This window comes from Rousettus aegyptiacus, unplaced genomic scaffold (genome assembly GCF_014176215.1).
Source record: "Rousettus aegyptiacus isolate mRouAeg1 unplaced genomic scaffold, mRouAeg1.p scaffold_m13_p_18, whole genome shotgun sequence".
NCBI lineage: Eukaryota > Metazoa > Chordata > Mammalia > Chiroptera > Pteropodidae > Rousettus > Rousettus aegyptiacus.
The window spans coordinates 13329783-13350903 of record NW_023416293.1 but is presented as its reverse complement, the minus strand read 5'-3'; the positions used below and the strand labels follow the sequence as shown (position 1 = coordinate 13350903).

The 21121-nt window shown below is 49.0% G+C and overlaps 1 protein-coding gene and 1 long non-coding RNA gene across 3 annotated transcripts in view; one reads left to right on the top strand and one right to left on the bottom strand.

The window, feature by feature from the left end:
* Nucleotides 1–21121, top strand: part of DENND1B (DENN domain containing 1B) — a 124070-nt gene that overhangs the window by 4553 nt on the left and 98396 nt on the right. For both annotated transcript variants that reach the window (XM_036235481.1, XM_036235482.1), the window contains exon 3: nucleotides 19039–19082. In XM_036235481.1, the coding sequence (XP_036091374.1) occupies nucleotides 19039–19082 (44 nt within the window). The remainder of the gene's footprint in view (nucleotides 1–19038; nucleotides 19083–21121) is intronic.
* Nucleotides 607–20322, bottom strand: LOC118613371. The gene is made up of 3 exons (XR_004955438.1): nucleotides 20310–20322; nucleotides 20020–20023; nucleotides 607–714 (listed from the first exon to the last, which is right to left on the bottom strand). It is a non-coding gene; the product is annotated as an uncharacterized LOC118613371 (long non-coding RNA).

Below are 21121 nucleotides of genomic sequence, written 5' to 3'. Positions count from 1 at the left end.
TGATCCGCGCAGTGACCACTGGGAAGTCGCACTCGAGGCTTTTGAAGTGGGACGGCATGGCCGCTCCAGGGTGGCGGGCCTGGCCCGGGCCCTGGATGGGGGCGGGGGTCACACGGGGTAGGGGACAGCCGCCGTCGGCACCCCGGGAGCTGTCCCCGAGAGCCGGGGAGAGCCCCTGTCGTTGTAAGTGCATGCTGACATGGTCTCGGTGAAAAGAGGGGTCTGCCTCTCAGCACGCCGCCCGTGGCGTCAGGGAGCCGCGATCTTCCCGGAGAGACGGAGCGCTTACTCCTTCCTCCCTCCTCTTCCCATTTTTTCAGAAACTCGTTATTCCAGTTTGTTTTTTTTTTCCTGGTTTGGCCTTCTTTTATTATCTTTTTGCCCCTTAGCTGTTACTGTTTAAATCACTGCTTATTAGGAGCATCATCGTTTGTACCGGACCAGTTCATCCAGCACAGCAAAGTTGGAAATACAAAAAAGTGGTTAAAATAAACACTTTCGGCTCTGTTAAAAGTTTCGGCGAACCCTGGCTACTCACACGTTCCATTAACGTGGCTCATTGGCAGCAAATTCTAAAGATTTCTAACAAGCCAAATTCGACCAAGGGAAGTGGTCACTCTTCTTTTGATTGTGACTTAAATAGTATGAACTTGACTAATATTTTAGGTTCTAACACGTTATACATATTTTTTGTGCTCTGAAAAGGAAATGCTACTATACAACTACAGTTTTATGTCAAATGGAGAGTTTGATGTTTCTAAATGTTTCATATTAATCTTAAAGGGGAAAATGTCCAGAAATTATTAAAGGAAGTTATTATGACATTCCTATTTAACTGTCCGTAAAACCTATTTATATCAGAGCCTGATAAATATCTGTTTGTTTGAAGTGGGTGCATTTTTTTATTTTTTGCTAACATTTAAAGGGACATGGATGTAGTCATAGACGTGAAAAGCAAAATGTGTAAACTGGGATGCTTCAGGGCACAGAGGTAAAATTCATTTAGATGATAAGGAAGCTTGCTAGTTCACAGAAGAGCAAGCGTAGAAGTTGGTCGCCGAAGTCCTAGCTTCTCCCTGCACCGGGGTTCCGGGGCGGCCATCGGAGAGGTCGGAGCCGCTGTGCCTTCTGGCTTACGGGTGTGCCCTGGGGGCAGCAGGTGCTGGCTTTTCATGGCCCTCTCTCTCCTTAGACAGTGTCTTTCTCAGAAGCCCCCGGGACGTTGGCGCCCAGGGGCCCACGCCGGGCTGGACCCGGCCATTTCTAAAATAATCACGGGCGGGGATGAGGTGGACGGGGGAGTGACAGGTGTTCACAGCTGGTCCACCGAACAACCGGGAAGGAACGGATGTTGGGACCTCCTTCAGAAGGTCTTTGCGTTTTCCAGAATGTCGGTTTATTTTGGAACGACCGTCCGGCCCAGCAGCGTACGTGACGTTTATGCCGAGGCTGGCGTGATCACGTCACGGTGTGTTCGTCTCGTCTACTTTTTAATAGAGAAGTTTTGAATTCTTTCACTTATCCCGAAAAATTCAGATCATAAGTATGTTCAGAGACGGGTGATTAACCAGGTTTTGTTAGTGATTCGAAATGGCACTTGCTGAACCGTAACTTGACGCAGCTGTCTCGGACAGGGTGACCGTCTGCGCGTGACCCCTTGCGACGCGGACTTGTTTTGAAGGCATCACGTTGATTTTTTGGGGGGGGGGCGTGGGAGGAGGAACAACGTATTTTCAAACAGTAGGACACAGGATCATATAGGGCCCCACGAACTGAAAAACAGCCGGGAGGGGTGTTGGGGTCTCTCTGCGGGGTCCCCCCAGTGTTGGTAGAGCTGATTCCAGCGGCTTTCGGCAGCTCTCGTGGGTGCTCCCTGGGTGGGTGCTCCCCGGGTCACTTCTGCCCCAGCCGTCCCGGAGCGGGATGCAGGGTGCAGGCCTCACGGCCCCTCCCGGTGGCTTCCAAGCCGACGGCTGCTGTCCAGGGTCGGCTCCCTGCTGACTCACTGTCTTCCCAGCACTCAGGGAAGTGCGCCCAGCACCGATGGCCTCTCCTCGGTTCTAATAACAGAACTCGTCGTGGCCACACTGCCCCCACATTCCGCGAAGCGACTCAGGGCTTCGGAGAAACGGGAAGTGACCCTTCCTCGGGAGGAGGCCGGGGAACGCCTCCTCCAGGGTGTCCTCCGGGGCCGCGGCTCTGGCGGTCCGTCTGGCCCCCTCTTTCCTGTTGTGCCAATGGCTTCTCCCAGGTGACAGCCGTGGCGGCAGCTCAGCAGCTCACGCTACAGCAGCACCGTGTGCCACACGCCACTCTGGTTTTTTTCTGTGTCCTACTTAAGAGATAAGAGATGTTTGTCTTCATTCTGCACGCGAAAAAACCGCAGGGCAGAAAAATGAAGAAAATCACCAGAGCGGTCCGTGTTTTAATCTATTGCTTTTTGGTGGGTTTAATCTTTTTTTTTTTTCCTTTTCTTTCTTTTAAATAAAATCTGCGGCCCTATTGCCTCTCCCGGTGTAGTAACCTTGCGTGAGCCCAGCACAGGCCGCTTTATTGTCGTGTGAGCAAATTAGAGTGTGAGCTATTTAAGGGGCAGGTATTTTTTTTTTTTTTTTAAATCAGGCATACAGTGCCTTCCCTCAAAGTGATGGATCGAGTCCGATTCCACACAGAACGGCGTTTACACCTCCACGTGTGGCGAGTCTCGGATCGGACGGACCGAGGTATTCAGAAGTCGTTTTCACGGAGCTTCTGCACATCTTTTCTTAACGCCTTTCTCTTTAGCTAGAAGGACCTCGTGGGGACAAGCCCCTCTCTGCCACCGACCTTGCACTGGTATCAGCATGTGTGACCCGGAGGGTCCGGGTCCCTCGTCTCGAGCGTATGTTTACAGTCTTGCCGCATCTTCTTCTTAAATCGGACCCTTCGGCCGAAGCACCCTGACTTAGTGTCCTCCCTCCGGCACGAGGGCGACGTGTCTAAGCTCACCGTTGCCCCTGCCGGCCTTTCCGCCGTAGGGACGCCGTTTGCACGGGGTCCGTCTGCGCTTTGTGCTGGCTGCGTTCGGCCTGATGCGTCTGACTCGGCGACACACAGACCCCGGGTTGTGTCTGGCTACTGTCTGTGCCCCAGGTGAAGGAAGCGCCTTGAGACCGGGGCCACGACCTGTTCGTCTGTCCCCGTAAGGAAACGCTTAGCATGGGACCCGGGGTGTTTAGGGACTATTTACCGAACGAACGGAAGAAGCTGGGCTGGAGCGGAGCGTCTGGCCATCGGTGGGACTCCTTCCCGGAGAGCCGCCTGCCGCGGCACGGCGTCTGTCGTGTGTGCTGGTGTGGCCGTGGCAGGCGGCGTTTGACACGTACGACCACGGCTGTATTGGAACGGGCCGTTGGGGGCATCCCACGCTCAAGCTGTCCCCACTGGGGACCCACATCCGCTTCCCTCTCGCATGCCGTCGCTGGGGGACCGTCGCGGTCACGTGCGTTTACTTTCAAACCCACCCACACGCACCCATGCCCGAGGAAACCCTGACGTTCAGGAGGCAGGACTGTTGGGGGGTCCACGCGGCGGGGCTCTGCGGGGGACGTCCCTCACCGCCCGGCGTGGAAGGCGCCGCGTTCCCCTGGGACCCTTTCCGGCCGCCTCTCGATCCCCGTGCCCTGGGAGAGGTCACGGCTCAAGGCGCCCACTCTGCTCCCTCGCTCGTCGAAGGACCTGGGGCTTCTGCTTTTTCTCACTCGCCGACTTGGGGGCAGGATCTCCCGCGGCTCTTCGGGACCACGGCTTTGAGATGTGCTCTGTTTCGTCCGCGCTGTAACGCTCGGCTTCCGGGCCTCACGCTCACCTTCGCACGGCTGCCCGCAGGTGTGAAAAGCAGGTCAAGCGTCAGCGTTTGGGACCTGCCGATTGCTGCTTTGATGGGGATGCTGCGAGTTTGCATATTTTTTTTTTTAATAGTTTGGTTATAACTGCCTCGTTAGTATTTTTGTTTGTTTGTTTGCATGCTCTTTATTTTTGCTGCTTGAGTCCAAGGTGACCTCTCGGTTTCAAATGCCAACGGCTCCCACTGCCCCCCGCGGGAGGTGGCGTCTCTGCTGCCCTCTGGCCACAGAGGCAGAGGTTTGTTTAGGTTTTTTTTTTTTTTTGGTCAGAAATTTCTTTTTTTTTGACTTTCAAGGTAGTAAGTTCCTGATATCCTGTTGATGATGTTCTCTCATTTGCGGGATTCTCTTATGCTCAAATAATATTCCTCCAGAGTTTTATTTTTCATTCGCGATTGAGGGGACAATAATTTCCCCTTAGAAACATATATTTTGAAGCGTGTAGGGAAGATTGGCGGCAGGCACGTGGTGGGTGCTGTAAGCAGGTGGCCGTGCTACGAGATAACGACGAAAATCGAAGGGATTCGGTTTCGAGTGCGCTGCCCGCCGATTCCAGAAGGGCCCTTCTCCCCTAGAAACACGTTTTAACGTTTAACTTCCACAAACGTTTCCTGCCTTCCTACTCTTGGACTTCCGCTAAAAAGTATTATGGAAACAAAGTTTTTTTTTCTGTGTTAAACGTGTTTTATTCGAGCCGGGACGCGCCGGCCAGAGCGCTGGAGCAGTGGTCGTGCGTAGGCCCGGGTGGAGAGGCTCCCCCGCCCATGGTCGTTTGGGGCCTACAGAGACTCTTCGTTGATGTAAATCCAGGACACGTCGATTGATTGCAGCGAGTGATTCAGTGTGGTCTCTAGACAGGGCATCTTTGCTTCACCTTTCTGTGCTAGGCCAGTCGTCGGCCCTGTGGGGGGACTGGCCAAGGGGTGGGGTTCTGAGCTTTTTAGGGGGTCGGTACCCCTTAGGGCATTGGGGCCCTGGCAGAAGAGGACAGTAGAATAGCAGAACTGGGAGTTTCCTTAAAGACCACCCAGCGGGGAGTTGAACTTCTGGAGGCCCTGGGCCCAGCAGCTGACTGAGTAAATGTCACACAGGCCTGCTGCTCCCCGCCCCCCACCCCAGCACACTCCTTTGGAAATTACCCCGCCTGGCACAACAATTCAAATAACAATTCTTTAAGTCGGTGGTGGTATCACTTACTGTATTTCTCTGAATCAAGTAATTCGCAGCGAGTTGTGAACAGCCACAGCCAGCCCCCCAGGGGGCATTTTAATTTTAAGGAAAGCCTCCCACACACGAATTAATCAAGCAGACTGCAGCCTGGGCAGACCTCTGAGCCAGTCCCTCGTCAGGCTCTACCCTCCGCCCCCATATTGATCTTCCCATTTGCAACTTGAGGCTAACAGCTTTTGCGGGTGTCTGAGTCTAGTGAGAGTATTTGCATTTTCTTGTCATCGTTGCTTGTTTGTGAGCTAATGAAGTAAAGGCATCGAGGTGAGATGTGGCCGCAGAGGTTTGTTACTGACTTATTGCTTTGGATTAGGCTCCCATTCAGATGTTTTAAAGAAATAGCAATAGAAAGCACTGTTGATTTGGCATTTCCAGTGCGTGAGGAACCGTGCCGAGAGCCCTGCACATCCTGTTTATCTCCCCTACAATCGCAGGAAGTAGGGACCGGGATCCCTTCCGCCAAGGTGAGAAGTGGAGGCACTAAATCACTTAGTCACTTCCTCAAGAAGTGCCCCCCAGGATGTGAACTTGCCCGGACTATCCGCCATGACACTGTGCTGCTACCTTTCAAAGAGTCACCTTTCCCCAGCGGCACGAAGGAGTTCGCAGCAGTTTGAGAAAGCCGCCCTCCGTCCCAGACGCGGGGCTTGGCTGGCGCTGTCGTGACATTGTATTGACCGCTGCAGACGTCCGAAGCTGGTGGCGGGAACGGGAGCCCGAACGCCGCGGGAAACCCCCGGCCCGCCTCCGTTCCCCCGGCGGACGTGTCCGGGGGCCATTCGCGAGTGAGGCACCGACGAAAAGCAGTTAGGATGACATTCATGGACAGGGTGTGTCGGTCCCTTGCCAGTGACCGCGCGGGGACAGTGAGGGCCGGGACGCAGGTGCCGCAGTACGCAGCTGTGGGTGTGGGGCTTCGGGGACACGGGGCAGGGGCGCGGGGGAGGCAGGGGGAGGCCTCGGGCGATGGAGGGGGACCCGGTCGGGAACCTCGGCAGCTCCCCGGAGGGTACCAGGCGCTTGTCTTTTTCTAGAGTGAGGCAGCGTTTTACTTCACGTTCACAATCTTGCGTGAATAATCGAGGTTACAGAACATATCGCTTTTGGTATGAATATTTACCTCTACGGAAGGTGGCGAAGGAGCTCTGTCTCTGCTCGGGCGTCGTCTGCCTGGGCGGGTGGGAGGAGGTCGCCGCCGGCCTTTGTTTTACTGATTCGGAGCCTAAAACAAGGTCCAGCCCAAAGTATGTGTTGAGTGACTATTTGCCGGTTGGCGAGGCCCTGTTCTGATGGCACCGAGATGGCTTTTAAAGAAGGGGAAAGGAAATTGTGACGGGAATTGAGAGTTTCATAACCGTGACTAGGTGCATTCCTTCTTTAAAAGTCGAGCAGCTTTCCCGAGCGGGCGAAGCTGTGAGGCCGAAGCCGCAGAAATGGCATTAAAACCTGAGCGGTGGCCCTTCTGCTGTCTGCCCGGGGCCGCTGCTCTCTGCCTTGAACTTGGCCTTCAGTGCCCCAACTTGGGCCAGCCATTCAGATTTAGGGTTTTGAGGGCAAGCCCTTCTTTGGGTCCCTTGCAGAGTTTTGGAAGGTGTCTTCCAAATGGATGACGTCCAAATAATTACTTGTTAAGTTACACCGTGAGTAAAGCGAAATGAGTAAGGGGCTGTGCTGGATTTCCAATTTCTATTTTACATTTCTTAAATCTGTTTTTTTTTTTTTTAAAAAAGAGACTTAATGTAAAGAACTTTGAAGAGCTGTAGATTTTTATCAACACGTGCAACAGGCGCTTTATTTAAATTTTTTTTTTTTTTTTAAAGAACTGTTGATAAACCACAGAAGAGTCTGTAGCTTAGTCGGCCAAACTGGTGAAGATCAGATAGAGCCCTTTCCGCTTTCGGTTCCTCCTTACTTATCATTCGAATCTGAACATGAAGCGCGGAGCTATCAGGTTGGTACATCTGATGGTCTTCCTGCAGACGCACGAGCGTCCAGAAATTAGTCATTTCGAAAAAACAGTTTCGTCTTGGTTCAGTAGCCGAAACTCACCAGTACTTGGATGCATCTCGTATTCAAATTAGACTTTAATTAAGATGAAGCAGTCCTTGAAAATTCTGTCACCTGGGTAGCTGTAAAATTTAGGCTTCTTCATTCTGGTAAGAGCCTATTTGCTGTGACTTATGGATTCATGCAGAAAATGTTGGTTGAAATGAGACCCGAGGATGCTCGGATGCGTCATCGTAGACGGAGACGCCCTGAGTTCTCGGGGCCTTGTCACTGAGAGGACGGTCACTTAAATAGACTTGCAGGGGTGTGGCTCAGGAAGGCTTCCTAAGCGGCTTTTTATTTTTATTTTTTGAGCTTCCAGCGTAATGTGGACATGACGTTTGGAAGAGGAACTCGTGTAACGTTTGGGGAATTGTTTCAAGGTCTTATAAGTCGTCGTGGCGCTTTTATATACATTAAAAGTCTTTCCTGTTTAATAGTTGTAAGCAATTCAGGAGATTATCTAATTTTTAGGAAGTGATGTTCTCTCTTTGTCCTCATGACTACAAATGATGTGAAAACTGAGTTTCGGAATTGTAATTCTGCTGTGCGGCGGGTGGTTTGGGAGCCGCCGGCTGCAGAATGGTCGCTGACCATAAGGGGCACAGTGTCATCAACATTCATGTCGGCCGTGACCGCTGTACACAGATTTAAACGTGTTATGGGAGAAATGGTACACGGAGAATTACGCACCGAACGCCAGTTTCCGAGTTTTTAATGGTCACCGCTCTGTTTCTTAGTGACGATGTTTACTCCAAAAAGTGGAAACATTCAAATGGAATGCCAGTCGAAAGTCAGAAGTTTAATTGGTGAATATTTACCTCATGTTTAGCTTAACAGGTGAAGACAACAAATGAATCTACTGTATAATGTATACGCCGTTGTCCTGAATTTAGCCTTCGAGGTTGACGTAGCTGTCGAAATTCTTTATAAAGCCGATACGAAGTCCATTTAGTGACAGTTCACTCAATCTGGGGATTTCTAAAATGTTTCGGTAAGTTTTTGGACTCATGTCCCTCAGGTATTCCTGGGATTGGCAGTGACCGTTTTGTTTATAAGCAGATAGGAAGAGGAGAGAGGGGGTGGCCTCGTCGCAAAATCCCCACCTTAAACCTGCGTCACGTAACTACGTCTTCCTTACTTGTGTCGTGTTCAAAATGGTGCTCAAAGTATCGAAAATGAAATCCCTAAACACTGCTCGGTTGCCTTCTAAATCATCTCAGTGAGGCTAAGTTATATGTTGCCATTCTTTGAAAAATGTACGGTTCGTGTCGTTTAATATGCATGACAGATCCGCATGACACGTAATTTATATTTCCTTTAAAGCATAATTTTAAATATGACTAGAATTTACCTTTTTATAGGCACGGCCGACTTAAATTGGGTCAGAACACAAAAAAACGTTTCTGTTTTGTTTGAAAGGGCTTGCCAACGCTCACTCTGAGTTAAAGCTCTTAACTGCAAGCCAGGGTGCGGGCGGGAGCCGACGGGTGCTCTTGCTGGATTTGTGGGTTGGCAGCGGTGACTAAGCTAGACCTCGGTGCTCTCTGAGATGTCTCCCTTCCACACAGAGGGACAGGAGGGTCACATCTGCAGCCGAGGGACAGACCGGATGCCCCGTTTTCCTCTTCCGGGGTCAATAGCCAGCAACGTGGCCGGTGGCGACCCACCAGCTGTTTGGACCACCTCACGCCATCTGCGTGGAGGTGTTAAATTTGGAAATTTGTATTTTTTGCCTGTTTCACTTTGACTTCGTGGTGTATTTGATGCTCATTCTTTCATTCATTAGGTGTCTGATATTTTTAGATTCCTTTGAACTGTTTTAGCTTAATTCTTTAGTTTTAATTTTACTTTGAATGGTACTTTGCCTCCTTTTTTCCTTATTAGTTTAATATAGATTTCTTTTATTCAGTTTCTGAACGGTTTCTATTGCTTTTACTGGTTAAAATATCACTTAATGAAATTCTTTTGCTTGGAACAAGTTATGCTCTTGTTCTGCTAGCAAGCACCCTCCAAGCCTCTTTTTCTTTTTGTGATAAAGAGACAAGGACAGCGAGCAGAGGCGGGGAGATGTTCTGAAAAGCAACTGTAGAAACTGTCAGAGCAGACGCACTCTAAGTAAAATTAATGCCTACCCTCCGATGGAAGGCAAACAGGTAGTTTCGAGGCGAATAGAGCTAAACGGGTCTGACGAAATGAGGACTTTCCCGCTACTCTAGTGTATGTGCTCCATCAGCGGGGAAGAAAGGACTGATAAAGGGAAGTCCACAGAAACTTCTGTGTCCCCAGCCAACATTGCAGAAGTGCCGCGGACGAGGGCGGGAGAGGCTACCGTATTTGGGGCCGAGTTAGTTTCACTTTGAAAGGATGTTTGGCAGAGAATAAAACCCCGCAGCACCGAAGCTGACTGTCCCCACTTAAAGGCTTGGTGGCGTCTAGAAGGATTAGCAGGAAGTCGAAATGTGGCTTCCTTTTGCTCTCCTTCCAAGTTTTTGGCTTGAACGAGCTCCGGCAGGGAAGCGGGCATTCCACATGTGGGTAAATTGTCACACTTCCGAGAGTTCCTCCCGACGATCTAGAAGGTTATGAGGATGGGAATAAATTCGGTGGTCACGTCTCTGAAGGAGCGAGGAGGAGGCGAGGTAAGGGTGACAGACAGGCGCGGGCCCTCAGCGCAAACGTCGCCGGTTCGCGGGATGCTGACTTGGTTACGAGTTCTGTGTAGACTGACACTAACTATTGCAGTGTGTGAACGAATGATCAGCAATTATAGCGAACTCAAGGCCATCCCACTGATGACATCACTCACAGTTTACTTGCATCCCTTTATCTCTGGGGTGAAGAGTTAAAGGAAATAGCGTGGCCGTGGTTAGCACTAGAACTTGAACACAAGCCGTGGGCCACCGTGTCCATGCCGAGGAGTAAAATGAGCCACTGGTCGGACACGTAACTGATGAGTAAGAAATACTCAACTGCTAATCGCTTGAGAATTTATTTAGGCTTTGACGGACTCTGGGTTACGTGCGTACGAGTGGGTTGTGCATATGAACATTGTCTTTCATACAATGGCTCACATTTGAGACTCACCGTATTACAGACTTAAGTCCAGCCGTGAACCTAGATGCAGATTTAAATCGTTGATGTACGTCTCTTTTTCTAGGTCGCTTTATAACGTTTATGTCTATTTTCTCAAGCGAATTTACTTCATTTAAATCCATTCTTTATATCCCTAACTTCTCACTGGCGGTGCGGTTCAACTGTGCGCATGTGGTGACATACGTAGAATGGGGCAGTGCTTGTCTGGGCAGCTGGGCCGCATGCGCGGTGAGCGGGCGAGCGGCCTGGGTGGCCGTTGGGCATAGTGATCCCCTCCGTCCATTGTGCTCTTTCTGCTGGTCTGCGTGTCACCTCTCGGTGCCCTGCCCTATCTCCTTTGTGCGGTGGAGGCCACGCTGCAGTGGCCCCCTCTTCTTGCTCTCTGCCGGTCCCCCCGACATTCTGCGTCCTTTCTGCTACGTTCCCGGAACCCGTCTCTGACATCCAGTCAGTTCGTTTGCCAAACCTTCCAACTCTTCTGGTAAATGTTTAGTCTCTGCGACACGCACATCTCTTTCCTCCACGGCTTGTCTGTCACTCCGTCCGTCTGTCTTTATCCAGATGTATAAAACACGCGACAGGGAATGCAGGGATGACCCTGGCCCCAGCCGTCACGATATTTACAATCTGGTGAGAGAGAGAAACATACTTAGGGTTTATTAACTTTGTTAGATTTTGGATCCTTTCCAAGCCAATGTATAACTGCTACTGTCAGTGAAAGAATAAATGCCTGAAAATCCAGTGGTTCTAACCAGATGTGGTAAAGTTTTAATCCCATTTTTAACTTAAGGGCGTGCCTGGTGCCTGGGCCAGTGGCCTCTCTGAATGTGACACTTCTAATTCAAAGGTTTGTTTGTTAATAAGGAAGTGATGAGGATCGTATAAATAAGGATGGCAGCATCGTAATCACCTTATATACTTATTTGGGTACTACGTCCTTAGTTGGGTTGAGTTGAAGATGTTGGCTTGTTGGAGTATAAGCTTGAATTACATCGGTTACTTGCTCGGTATTTCAGGAGCACCGCTGCTCGAGTTAGAGAACTTTTTGTGGTGACACACCAGCCGGTGTCCTGTGTACTTGACGAGAGAGAGAGAGAGAGAGAGAGAGAGAGAGAGAGAGGGGGGGGGGGGGGCGGGAGAGGCTAGCTCTATCAACACGTAGGATAATGATTTACTCGCCTTATCATTTTTTCTCTGTAACCTTGAGAAATTCCAGAAAACAAAGTCTCTTTGTTAGGGAGAAAATACAGTCTTTCGATGACAACTTTGAATGATTTTCTTATCAAAATACAGAAGGCTCTTTATCATTTTATCCTTGGATTTACTTATCAATAGGTATCGGCGTTGCCTGGCACTCCTTCCAAGGGAATCACAGGGCAGATCTTTGGGGCAGGCGGGGCAGCTGGTTCCTATGGAAATCATTACAGCAAGGGAAGTGACGAGTTTATCTGTTTTGCAAAAGCGTTTTGTAAACATAGTCTTTTTTTCTCCCTTCATCCTCCCTACCTTTGCTCTGCTGGACTTTGAATCTCCAAGAACTGATTTCTAGTTCTGCGCGAACGAGTACCTTGCACCTGGCCTCGATCATTTCATCTTTCTCGGTGTACATTTCTTTGGTCCCACACAGGCTGTAAACGCACCGTCCTGAGGCTCCCGGCGGTTTTAACATGCTGTTAAGTGGGTTTGTGTTTTGGTTCTTCAACCAGATATGATCAACTCACCGGAGACAAGGATTTCATCGTATTCTTGGTAGTTCTCGCGATGGAGAGCGTGGTGCTCGGGACGTCATAATAGAAACGTGCTCATAACCTCAACTCTCAAACCTCGACTTCTTCAGAACCGGCTTTCCCACTCGGGGGGTCCTGCGCACAGTTCCCTTGGCCCCTTCCTTTCCGCCTTTGCAAATCATTCAGATAAAAACTAAAAACACTCCGGGGCCCAGCGGGGCCTGTAAGCCTGGTTCCGTCCTCTTGCCCCCAGCACCCTTTGCTCTTTGCTCCCCCCGCCGTGGCTGGACCGGCCTCGTCGTTATACCGGGAACACATCGCAAAGGCTCCCTCAAGCCCACACTCTTTGTTTTGGCTGACGCTCTTCCCCGGAATAACGGCACGACTAATCCCCTTCCCTTCTGCAGGCTTCTGCTCTTTCTCAGCGAGACCCACTCTGACCAGCTTAATGGAAGGTGCAGAGTCCTTTCTCTGGCACTCGGGGTTAAGTTCATGTGCCCAGACCTGGACCAAACACAAGTTCAGGGCTGCAGCAATTGGCTTTGCCGAACAGAAAGTGAAAGCTGACGGTACGTAATTCTCCCGGAGTAACCGAATGGAACGGTGACAAGATCTTAGCACATCACACGTTCTCGTTGACAAGTAAAGATCTGATTTCTTAGAAATCGGCGGAAGATTTCGGAGACTCAGTTACGTTCTGTTAGAATGAATCCGGGAGCTTACTTTCCACTCGTGTTTCTTCTTTGGCGAAAAGTCTATTTCAATATTTTTAATAGATTCTTAACATTGGGTTGCTGTGTTCTTCTTACTAAATTTCGAGAGTCTTATTCGGTCTCGTGTTTGGCTCTCTCAGCTCTGGTCCGGGGTCCGCGTCACTCGGTACGGGCCCAGCTTTGGGGACGACACCCGGGGACGGGCTGCACCCGTCCAGAAAGATGAAACTGGGACCTGGGGTGCCACTTCCTTTGTGAACTTGAGGTTTTTGGTCTTGAAAAGAAAAAACCCAAAGGAGAAAAATAGTGCCATACACTAAAAATCCAGCGCCATTTCGAAGTAACTTGTCACAAAAGCCCCTTCTCCAGTCGAAGTTGTATCAGACGCTTTTTTTGTCCTGCCGGACCGCAGTGGCTGCTCATGCTCGCTCCGTCATCCGAGGTCAGGGGGAAAAGAAAGCATGATAAACGGGTGTCAGAGAGACAGCCGGGTAGGGACCCCGGGGAAGGGGGCGGGGCGGGCGTTGTCCAGCCGGCTTGCACGCCTGGGGGCCGTGTCCGCAGGACATGGGGACGAAGGAAGGCCTTGCTTCTCCGAAGACTGGGCGGCCGGAGAGCACAGCTCTGCTCGGACCAGGGGCGCAGACATGTCACGAAGGAAGAACGGAGGCCAAACCTTCTTTCTTTCTTTTTTTTTTTTCCCCCAAGTTGAATGGTTTGGCAGACTCTCCTCCAACGCCCGGTCGTAGACAGAGGCGGACGGGGCTGCGGAGGGCGTGCGGATGTCTCCGTGTTAGGAGGGGTCTCCCAGGGGTGCTGCTGGGCGGAGGTGCACAGATTTTTAGGAAGACCTGCTGTTGCCCAGTGTCAATGGGTGCCTCAGAGCGATTGATTAATCGACTGAGAAATGAGGTTCCCGGGGCCAACCTCGGATTATTTTGATGGACGGAGGGATGCGGGAGTGGAGCATGCGTTTTCGAAGCAGTTTCCCAGCTGACCGCCGGGCGCCCGGGAGTCAGGGCTCACTGACGGACGCGTTGCCGATGGCTGAGGCCGGACCCCGCCGCGCCGGGGAGAGGTGTGTGGGTGTCGGCCCGAGGGCGGTGTCTCATGGTGTCATTAGACACTAATGGTCATGACACTAACGGGAGTGGCTAATAGTGTCATGTTGCAAAAAAAGACTAAGGATGACGTGTCCCTGGGCGGTCTCGCGGGTCTCCGGGAAAGGCGGCACGGAGTCCTGACGTCTTGAGGAGTCTCCTCCTTTATGAACTCAGTGTCAGAGAGACAGTCAGAGGAGTGGAGCCTCGGGTGTGTGCCCGGCCCTCGCAACAAAGAGGAAGCTGTTTTCAGCATGAATGGTGCTTGAAAATACAGACAGACGGCAGTCAGAGGAGGGAAGGCTGCAGGATCGGGAGAGTGCTGGGGCTCGCCACTGGCCGGTCCAGCAACGAAAAGAGGCTCCTAAACCCTGAGACACAGCGCGGTGGTTTTTGTTCGTTTATTGTTTTTTTTTTTTTTTAATGTAACGAATGAAGACGATGCTCAGCCTGGATTATTTTAATTTTGATTGTTCCCTTCCCACCAAAAGCCAGGGCGTTTTATAAAACCCTGTCCGAGGAGCATTCTCAGGGGGCGCGAGGCGCTCGAAGCACATGTGGCCAGGGGACAGTGAAATGAGCCACTGCCCCTCCCGCATTTGGACGGAAAGACTGACACCGTCGTCGGGAGAAATAGATGAGGACCTGCGCACGTGGAAGTGATTCAAGGTCCTACACTTCGAATGTTGACCTTTGGGCGGGTACAAACAAGAAGGAGGAATTTATCTGGTCTGTCGGCTTTGATGTAAAGAAGTGACGTACCCACTTTGAATCAATGCGGATTTTTACGCTATTCAGAAGAGAACCATATGCAGCTACCTCACTCTTTTCTACTAAAATAGCTGTCCGTTCTCTTGTTGAGACCAGCCCAGTCGATCGTTTATTCATCCATTCAGTCAGTCATTCAACAAACATTAATCGATGGCTACTGTTCTCAGCACGGTACTGTGTACTAGACAGATGAGTTTTTGAATCTAAGTTACGCTAGATTCCAGATTAAGCTTCGAGTCTCTTATTTCTCTCTCTCTCTCTCTTTCGTTTTTCCTTTTCTCTAGTGTATTCTGGCATAATTCCTAAAGCTGTTCTCTAAATCAGTTATTCCTCTTTCAAAACTGTCCCTTCTGTTTTTAGTGTCCTCTTTCAAAGAAAAAAAAGACCAATCTGCTGTTGAAAAAGGCCCTTGGAATGCTGAGGCTTCGGTAATAGGGAAGCTTCAGAGCAGGCAGGCTGGCCGGGGGGTGCTGTTTGGGGAAGTTATTCAGGCATCCGTGCTTCTTACTTTTTGTTCTGCCTTCGTCAAGAGAATTATCACTGGGATCCTCATGCGCAGAGCCGAAGGCGCGTGCAGGTTCAAGCCCACAGGTGGGCGAGAAAACTAGTTCCAGTGAGAAATCCCCTCTACGGCCAGGAAGGGGAAAATTTGCTACGTCACTTTCCTTGGTAAAAACTCAGTCACGTGGCAATACTTGGCTCTCAAGGAGGTTGGAAGGCGTAGTCTCTAGCTCGGTGGTCCCGGGCTGAGGACGGAAGAGAAAAAGGGTTTAAGGTCAACCAGCCCCTTGCTGCCACATGGAATCAGCCTCTTTCACGGTTTCAGGAGCTCGCGCTCTGTAACGTGTGTGTATCCATCTCTCTCCAGTCGCGAAATCCCTTGCTCATCCTTCAGATCGCCTCTTCCAAGCTGCGACCGGTAACAATCATCGATGGGAATTTAGAAAATAAATGCATGTATCAGAAGACACAAGTCACTCATAGTGCCATATTCTGGAAACCACCGCGGTTAACGTTTTCAGGCGTTCCTCTTCTATCTTTGATATACGCGTGATTTTGCTTCGTAAGGGTCACGGTCAACTGGTCGTTTTTTTCCTTCGTCACATCGCCTTGGCAAAATTCCTAAAAAGAGATGTCTAATGGACAGGATTCAATCTTGACTTGTATTTTTCTGTTTGAAAAAGAACAAGCGCCGTTCGTTTTAACTGCGTTGGTTTGTGTGTGTGTGCGTTTCTTCCCTGTAGAAGTCGGAATAAAGCGTCCGACGTGTCCAGCCAGTTGTTGCTTACGCACTTTGTTCCAGAGTCTTCCGCGTAAGTGTTCTCCTTTGCTAAGCTTAGACTTTCGTGTGACTTTTAAATGAGTAAGAGCACAGTCCTCCAGCTGGGCATCCGTCGTATATAAGCATTGATCTTCCCCACCCCCCAGGAGTAAATATAGTTCTTTTGTTAAGCTTGTTGGTCATAACCTTTTGAAGCTGTCGGGCTAATCATCAATAATCATAATAAGATTTTTCAAAAAATTTATATTTCTCATAAAATTTGGGAAATCAATTTATATTGCTGTAGGAGCTATCTAATAGAAATGATTTATTCCTTTATTCTGAATGCTTTATGCTGTGGGTCTGCACCTACCTCTCATTAATGGCTATCCATTTGTGGTCTTTTTAAACTATTCTGATTATGCTCCAGTTTCTTCTGGTTTTTAAATTATTAATGTGGTGTGGACAATTTTGAAAAAAGTAAAAAGACTTTTTTATACTGATAACATAAAAACATCTATTTTTGTTCCTTTCCTTTCAGATTTTGCTACGAATTTACTTAATGTGGTTGTAATCATGTGTAATATAATTTTTCCTTAATAATTTTCAATCTTGCTTGCTGCCATGAATGTGAATTATAAGATTATGGATGTTTTAAAAACTGCAGTGTTCCCCAAGCCACTGTAAATGTTCATGAACTCACCCATAACAACATGCCTGAGAGAATTCTTCTTTTGCCATGAGATGAGCAAATATAAATTTGTCCGATGTGGGTAACATTTACAGGTTCGAAACAATTTACGAATAATTTTTAGAAGCACGGTTTGGTTCGTGTACCATTATACTTCCATTTCTGGACTTTAATCAAATACATATTCTATGGGTTGCTATTTTCCCTTCGTTCAGCATTAAAAACCTTGTAAGACAGACGGAGATCACGAAATGGGAAAAGAGACTCGTTCGCTGTTGACCTGTGCATTTTGACCAGTTCCTTTCCTGACGAATACAGCAGTACAGTTTCTGGCGAGAGCAAGCTCATGTATTTGACCTTTGTATTTAACCGAGGCCAGCTGCCTCCAGTGTGGGTCTGGGCGCTGCTCAGCAGGGAGCACCTGACTCGCTGAGGGCACACCTGGATGTGGCTTGGGTGGGGCCTGCGTTTGGGGGGGCGGGGTTTCGGGGATGCCTCTGGGCGGCGCGTCCTGCGTTATCGTCTCAGCTGTGATGATGCCGCGTCCTCGCGCTGGGAGCGGGGAGGGCTCAGCAGGGAACGGTGGATGCCGCGGGCGCTTCTTTGCTGAGTGAGTCCCCCCGCGGCCCTCACCCCGACAGTGTCTCCCTGTAAGGCCCTGGCGCCCCCTGCGCACAGCCGAATCGGCGCTGGTGCTCAGAGCGAGCAGGCCCGTCGCTGCAAGGATCTGCTCGCCAACGCGGCCCTTCAGAGGCCTCTGCACCTGCCGCAGCCTCCGCCCCCCGCCCCAGCCCCTGCGGACCGGGCGCCCCACGCCCTCACCCCGCATCCTCACCCCCTCCTACCTTCCGTTGCCCGGTCCCGCCTTGAATTCCTCCCTGGTCGAATGGCTCGTTCCCCTAGATTTCAGGCAGTTTTTTCTCGCTGCTGCCCCTTGTTTCAGTCACGACTTCGATGTGGTCGCCAGAGGGATGAACAGAGTCTCTATCATCTACGCCGTTTTATTTCCTTCTCTGTAATTGTACTTTTTATTTTAAAATTAGTTTTTGAATGTTTTTAGTATTTATTCTTAATATATTTCCTTAGAAACCTTAAATATACAGGTTTTCATTTTAGTAAACAGTCATTTTTCTAATTAGTATATGCAATTCATCAACTTTGCTTTTTCCAAAACGATTGAAACTGTGCTCTGTCCAAGAGTGTCGGAAGTTACTGTGCTCCAAACTATATATTGAACAAGGAAAGCTTTGACTCAGTTTGCACTCCTTGAAATTATTTTTTGATGTAATATGAAAATTATTTTGAATGTAATACATAAAATGGAACTGCTTTAGGAGTTTCAATTAATTTCACGTTTCTGAGGTTGCATATTGATGCTGTATTTCTCGAACATCTCTTTTAGTTCAAAAAGTTAAATATAATGAGCACTGTGAATATAAATGTCTTTTTTTTTTAAAAGTTGAATCACAAACCTGTAAAAAGAATATATAAAAACAAGTGTCTCAGATGCTCGACTGAGAACTGCCTTAAAGCATGGGCTCTTACCTGTTCTCCGCTTTAAGGAAGTCGTAGTACAAGCAGTCGCTTTAGGAAGTGATGAGCAGCTCGGCTGACTAAAAGGTATTTCAGATTTTATATAAAAGGCCGTCTTTCTAAAAGCAACCCATTCACTCCCCCCCCCCCCGTGTTCTTGTAAAAAAAAAACCGAAAACCATTCATGTTGGCTTTTAATGATTGGTACCTGAAAAACGTCAAAACATTGATTCTCAGTTGTAAGTTTCTTGTCATAGATTAATCAAGATTGAACATCTGTGGTAGAGCATTTCTTTCACTTTTTTTTTGTTGCTGCTTTAAAAAAAAAAAAACTCTCAAGACGGGCCCTTGGGACGCACGGCCCCTCACCATTGATGGTCTGATTGCTAAGATCACCCACAGCTTCAGAGGGGTGCGAAGGAAAGAAATTGCTTTCTTTGTCAAGGTGTTTTCAATTCAATTCTCACCCATTAGCCCTGTTTGGTTAAGTTTGGAATTACTCTATCAGGTGATTGATGAAGGTTTTCATTTTTTCATAATCGGTCTTGTTTATAAGAAATAGAAGTAGCACAACGATCTCTCTAAATAACCTGGATTACATTTTAAGGATCTTTGAAGTTCCATTTTCATTGCCGTAGCTAGAATGTGCTTCCTACGAGCAAAAAGAGCTTCATTGTTTTGGGTCATGATGCTAATTTTAGATAATTCTGGGAACAAACATCTAGAAAGGCTGGATTTATCTATTAAATTGCTTTTAGGCTTTGAGTTTCGAAAGCACCAAAATAATTTTAAGAGTCGTTTGATTATCCACACGATTCCTTAGAAGATCAAAATACTTAATTTTGAACCTCATCAACTGTAAATGTTTAAAGAAAGTTTTAAAAATTATTTTAAAGGGTAGCCTTGACCATTTGAAGCGTTTTCACAAGGCTGTTGCTGCGAATGTGTTCTTTTGCCTCCGTTTAATGCCATTTATCAATTATTTACAGATCCAGTGATTCTGTGGAAATTCCCAGAGGACTTTGGAGACCAGGTTAGAACCGCGTAATTTTTAAAAAACATTTAAAATTGGCGTATTATGATTATTGTTACTGCTGCTTCTGCCACCGCACATGAACCGCTGTAAATATTTGCTCTCTGTCAGCTCAGAGGAGAAGAGGCACATGCGCAGAATGCATGTGGGAAATCTTTAAAGTTACCAAGGCGCCGGGTGATGAACAAGCCCTTACATAAAACTAACGGGAGCCGAAAGTTCTCAGTTTCAACGTGTTTCTGTACTCTTTTAATCTATCTACGAGTATGGACTTGGAAACATTATACATTTCCCCATCGAAAAATCCTGACAATACCCTACTTTGTCGAACCCCTATTATTTCGGTCTATTTGGATGTAAGTAGTGAGCGCGGTGAATCGGATCAGCTCTCCCCTCATGGTAATACGTGAATCATCTACGCATACACACCGAATTGACAACTGTTTCTTATTTTTAAATAATTTTTATGTTTAGCTTTGTTTTCTTAAAAGAAAATGGAGTGGACTTATACTGTTTGTGTTTTATAGTTTTCTATAGTTTGTTTCGTATGACCAAAATGATGGATTATGTAAATAGAAAAAAAAAGTCCTTGAAAATGCACATTATAGATCTATCATTTTGAAGTGAATTATATACTATATGGTTAGAATTTTTCGCGAGTTTAAATTTTGGTGGAAGTAAGGCCGTTTGCGGGGAGAAAAATGATGAACAGGTTCCTTTTAATCGTCTGCAAAGAAATTGTCTCCGTTAAAGTTACGAAAGTGTAGTTCAGCCCGAAGTGCAGCTCACAGACGTGATTTCCGTAGTTCTCATAATTTACAGAAATGAAAGCCGATAGAAGTCTTCGTTTAGAGCAGTTCATTCAGAAATAATCACGCACACGGGGGATTTCGAGATCCGTGGAAGAAGAATTCCCTTCACGTGGGAGTTAGTAAACCAGACTGGGAGACGCACAGCAAATGTGGGGTCCCGGGCACGGTGGATGTTAATTAGATCTACTGTTAATTAGGTCGCGCATAATCCAGGACGGTCGCTTTGTTTCCCTGTCGTTAACGAGAGGGCTGTGCCTTGACCCGACCTCAGCCCTTTGGGGAAGGGGGTGGTTCGGAGGCACGTCACGTGAGCACAGACGTCCCCACAGCTCGGTGGCCGGCCCCACGCGGCCTCCTCGCGCCCGTCCCCGAGTCGCGTGTCCCGGGCTTGGCGCCTCGCTGCTCGCGTCACCACTCGGAAGCGCGTCCTTCTTGTCATCCTCGTCCGCAGACGCGAGGGCCAACCCGCCCAGGTCCTGGCGTGTGGCTTCCACTGAGAAGTCCCGGGGCGAGGCAGCGTCCCGGTCCGGCTTGGCTTCTGCGCCTCTCCGGACTGAGGAGCTGGGGCCGGGGACGTTCCAGTCGGGGCTGGAATGTCGCCTCGTTGCTGTGGCCGTGAGGGTCGCGGAGCCTCCGTGCTTAGTGACGTGCGAAAGCGAGCCGTGTGCCCCGGCGCGGACCTTCGTGACCCCGGTCCCGGGTCCTAGCCGTTCCGGAAGGTATAATTATGACTCTAATACCGACGTGCGTAAGATTTTATTTTCGTTGACGTTTTTAACTCGTCAGTTAACGAGGGTACCAGTACAATATTACAACCTGTTCAAAGGAGAGTTCAAAGCACCACAATTATATGGCCACGTCGAGAATGCGCTAGTGAATTTACAAACAGATGCGAGAGCGGCTTCTTCACATGGGGACTGAGGGCGGAGGGCACCGGTCGCGCCTCCGGCAGAGCGCGTTGGACAGCGCCTTGTCCTCCATCGAGGCCGGCCTCTCGCGACCATGGCACTGTCAGAGAAAGGTGGTTCCAGATTGAAAATAAGAAGCCGAGTCCCGTCAGAGCCAGCCCAGGTGCCCACACAGGAGCAGCGAGAGCGTTACCCTCGCCTACGAGCCTCCGCAAGTGTCCTCTGCATGCCTGTCGTCTGCCAGAGGCCACGGCGACAGAGTCATCTTCCTTCTGGAAGTTGTCGTGAGAAATTTCAGATTGGGCTTTTCAAAAGCCCC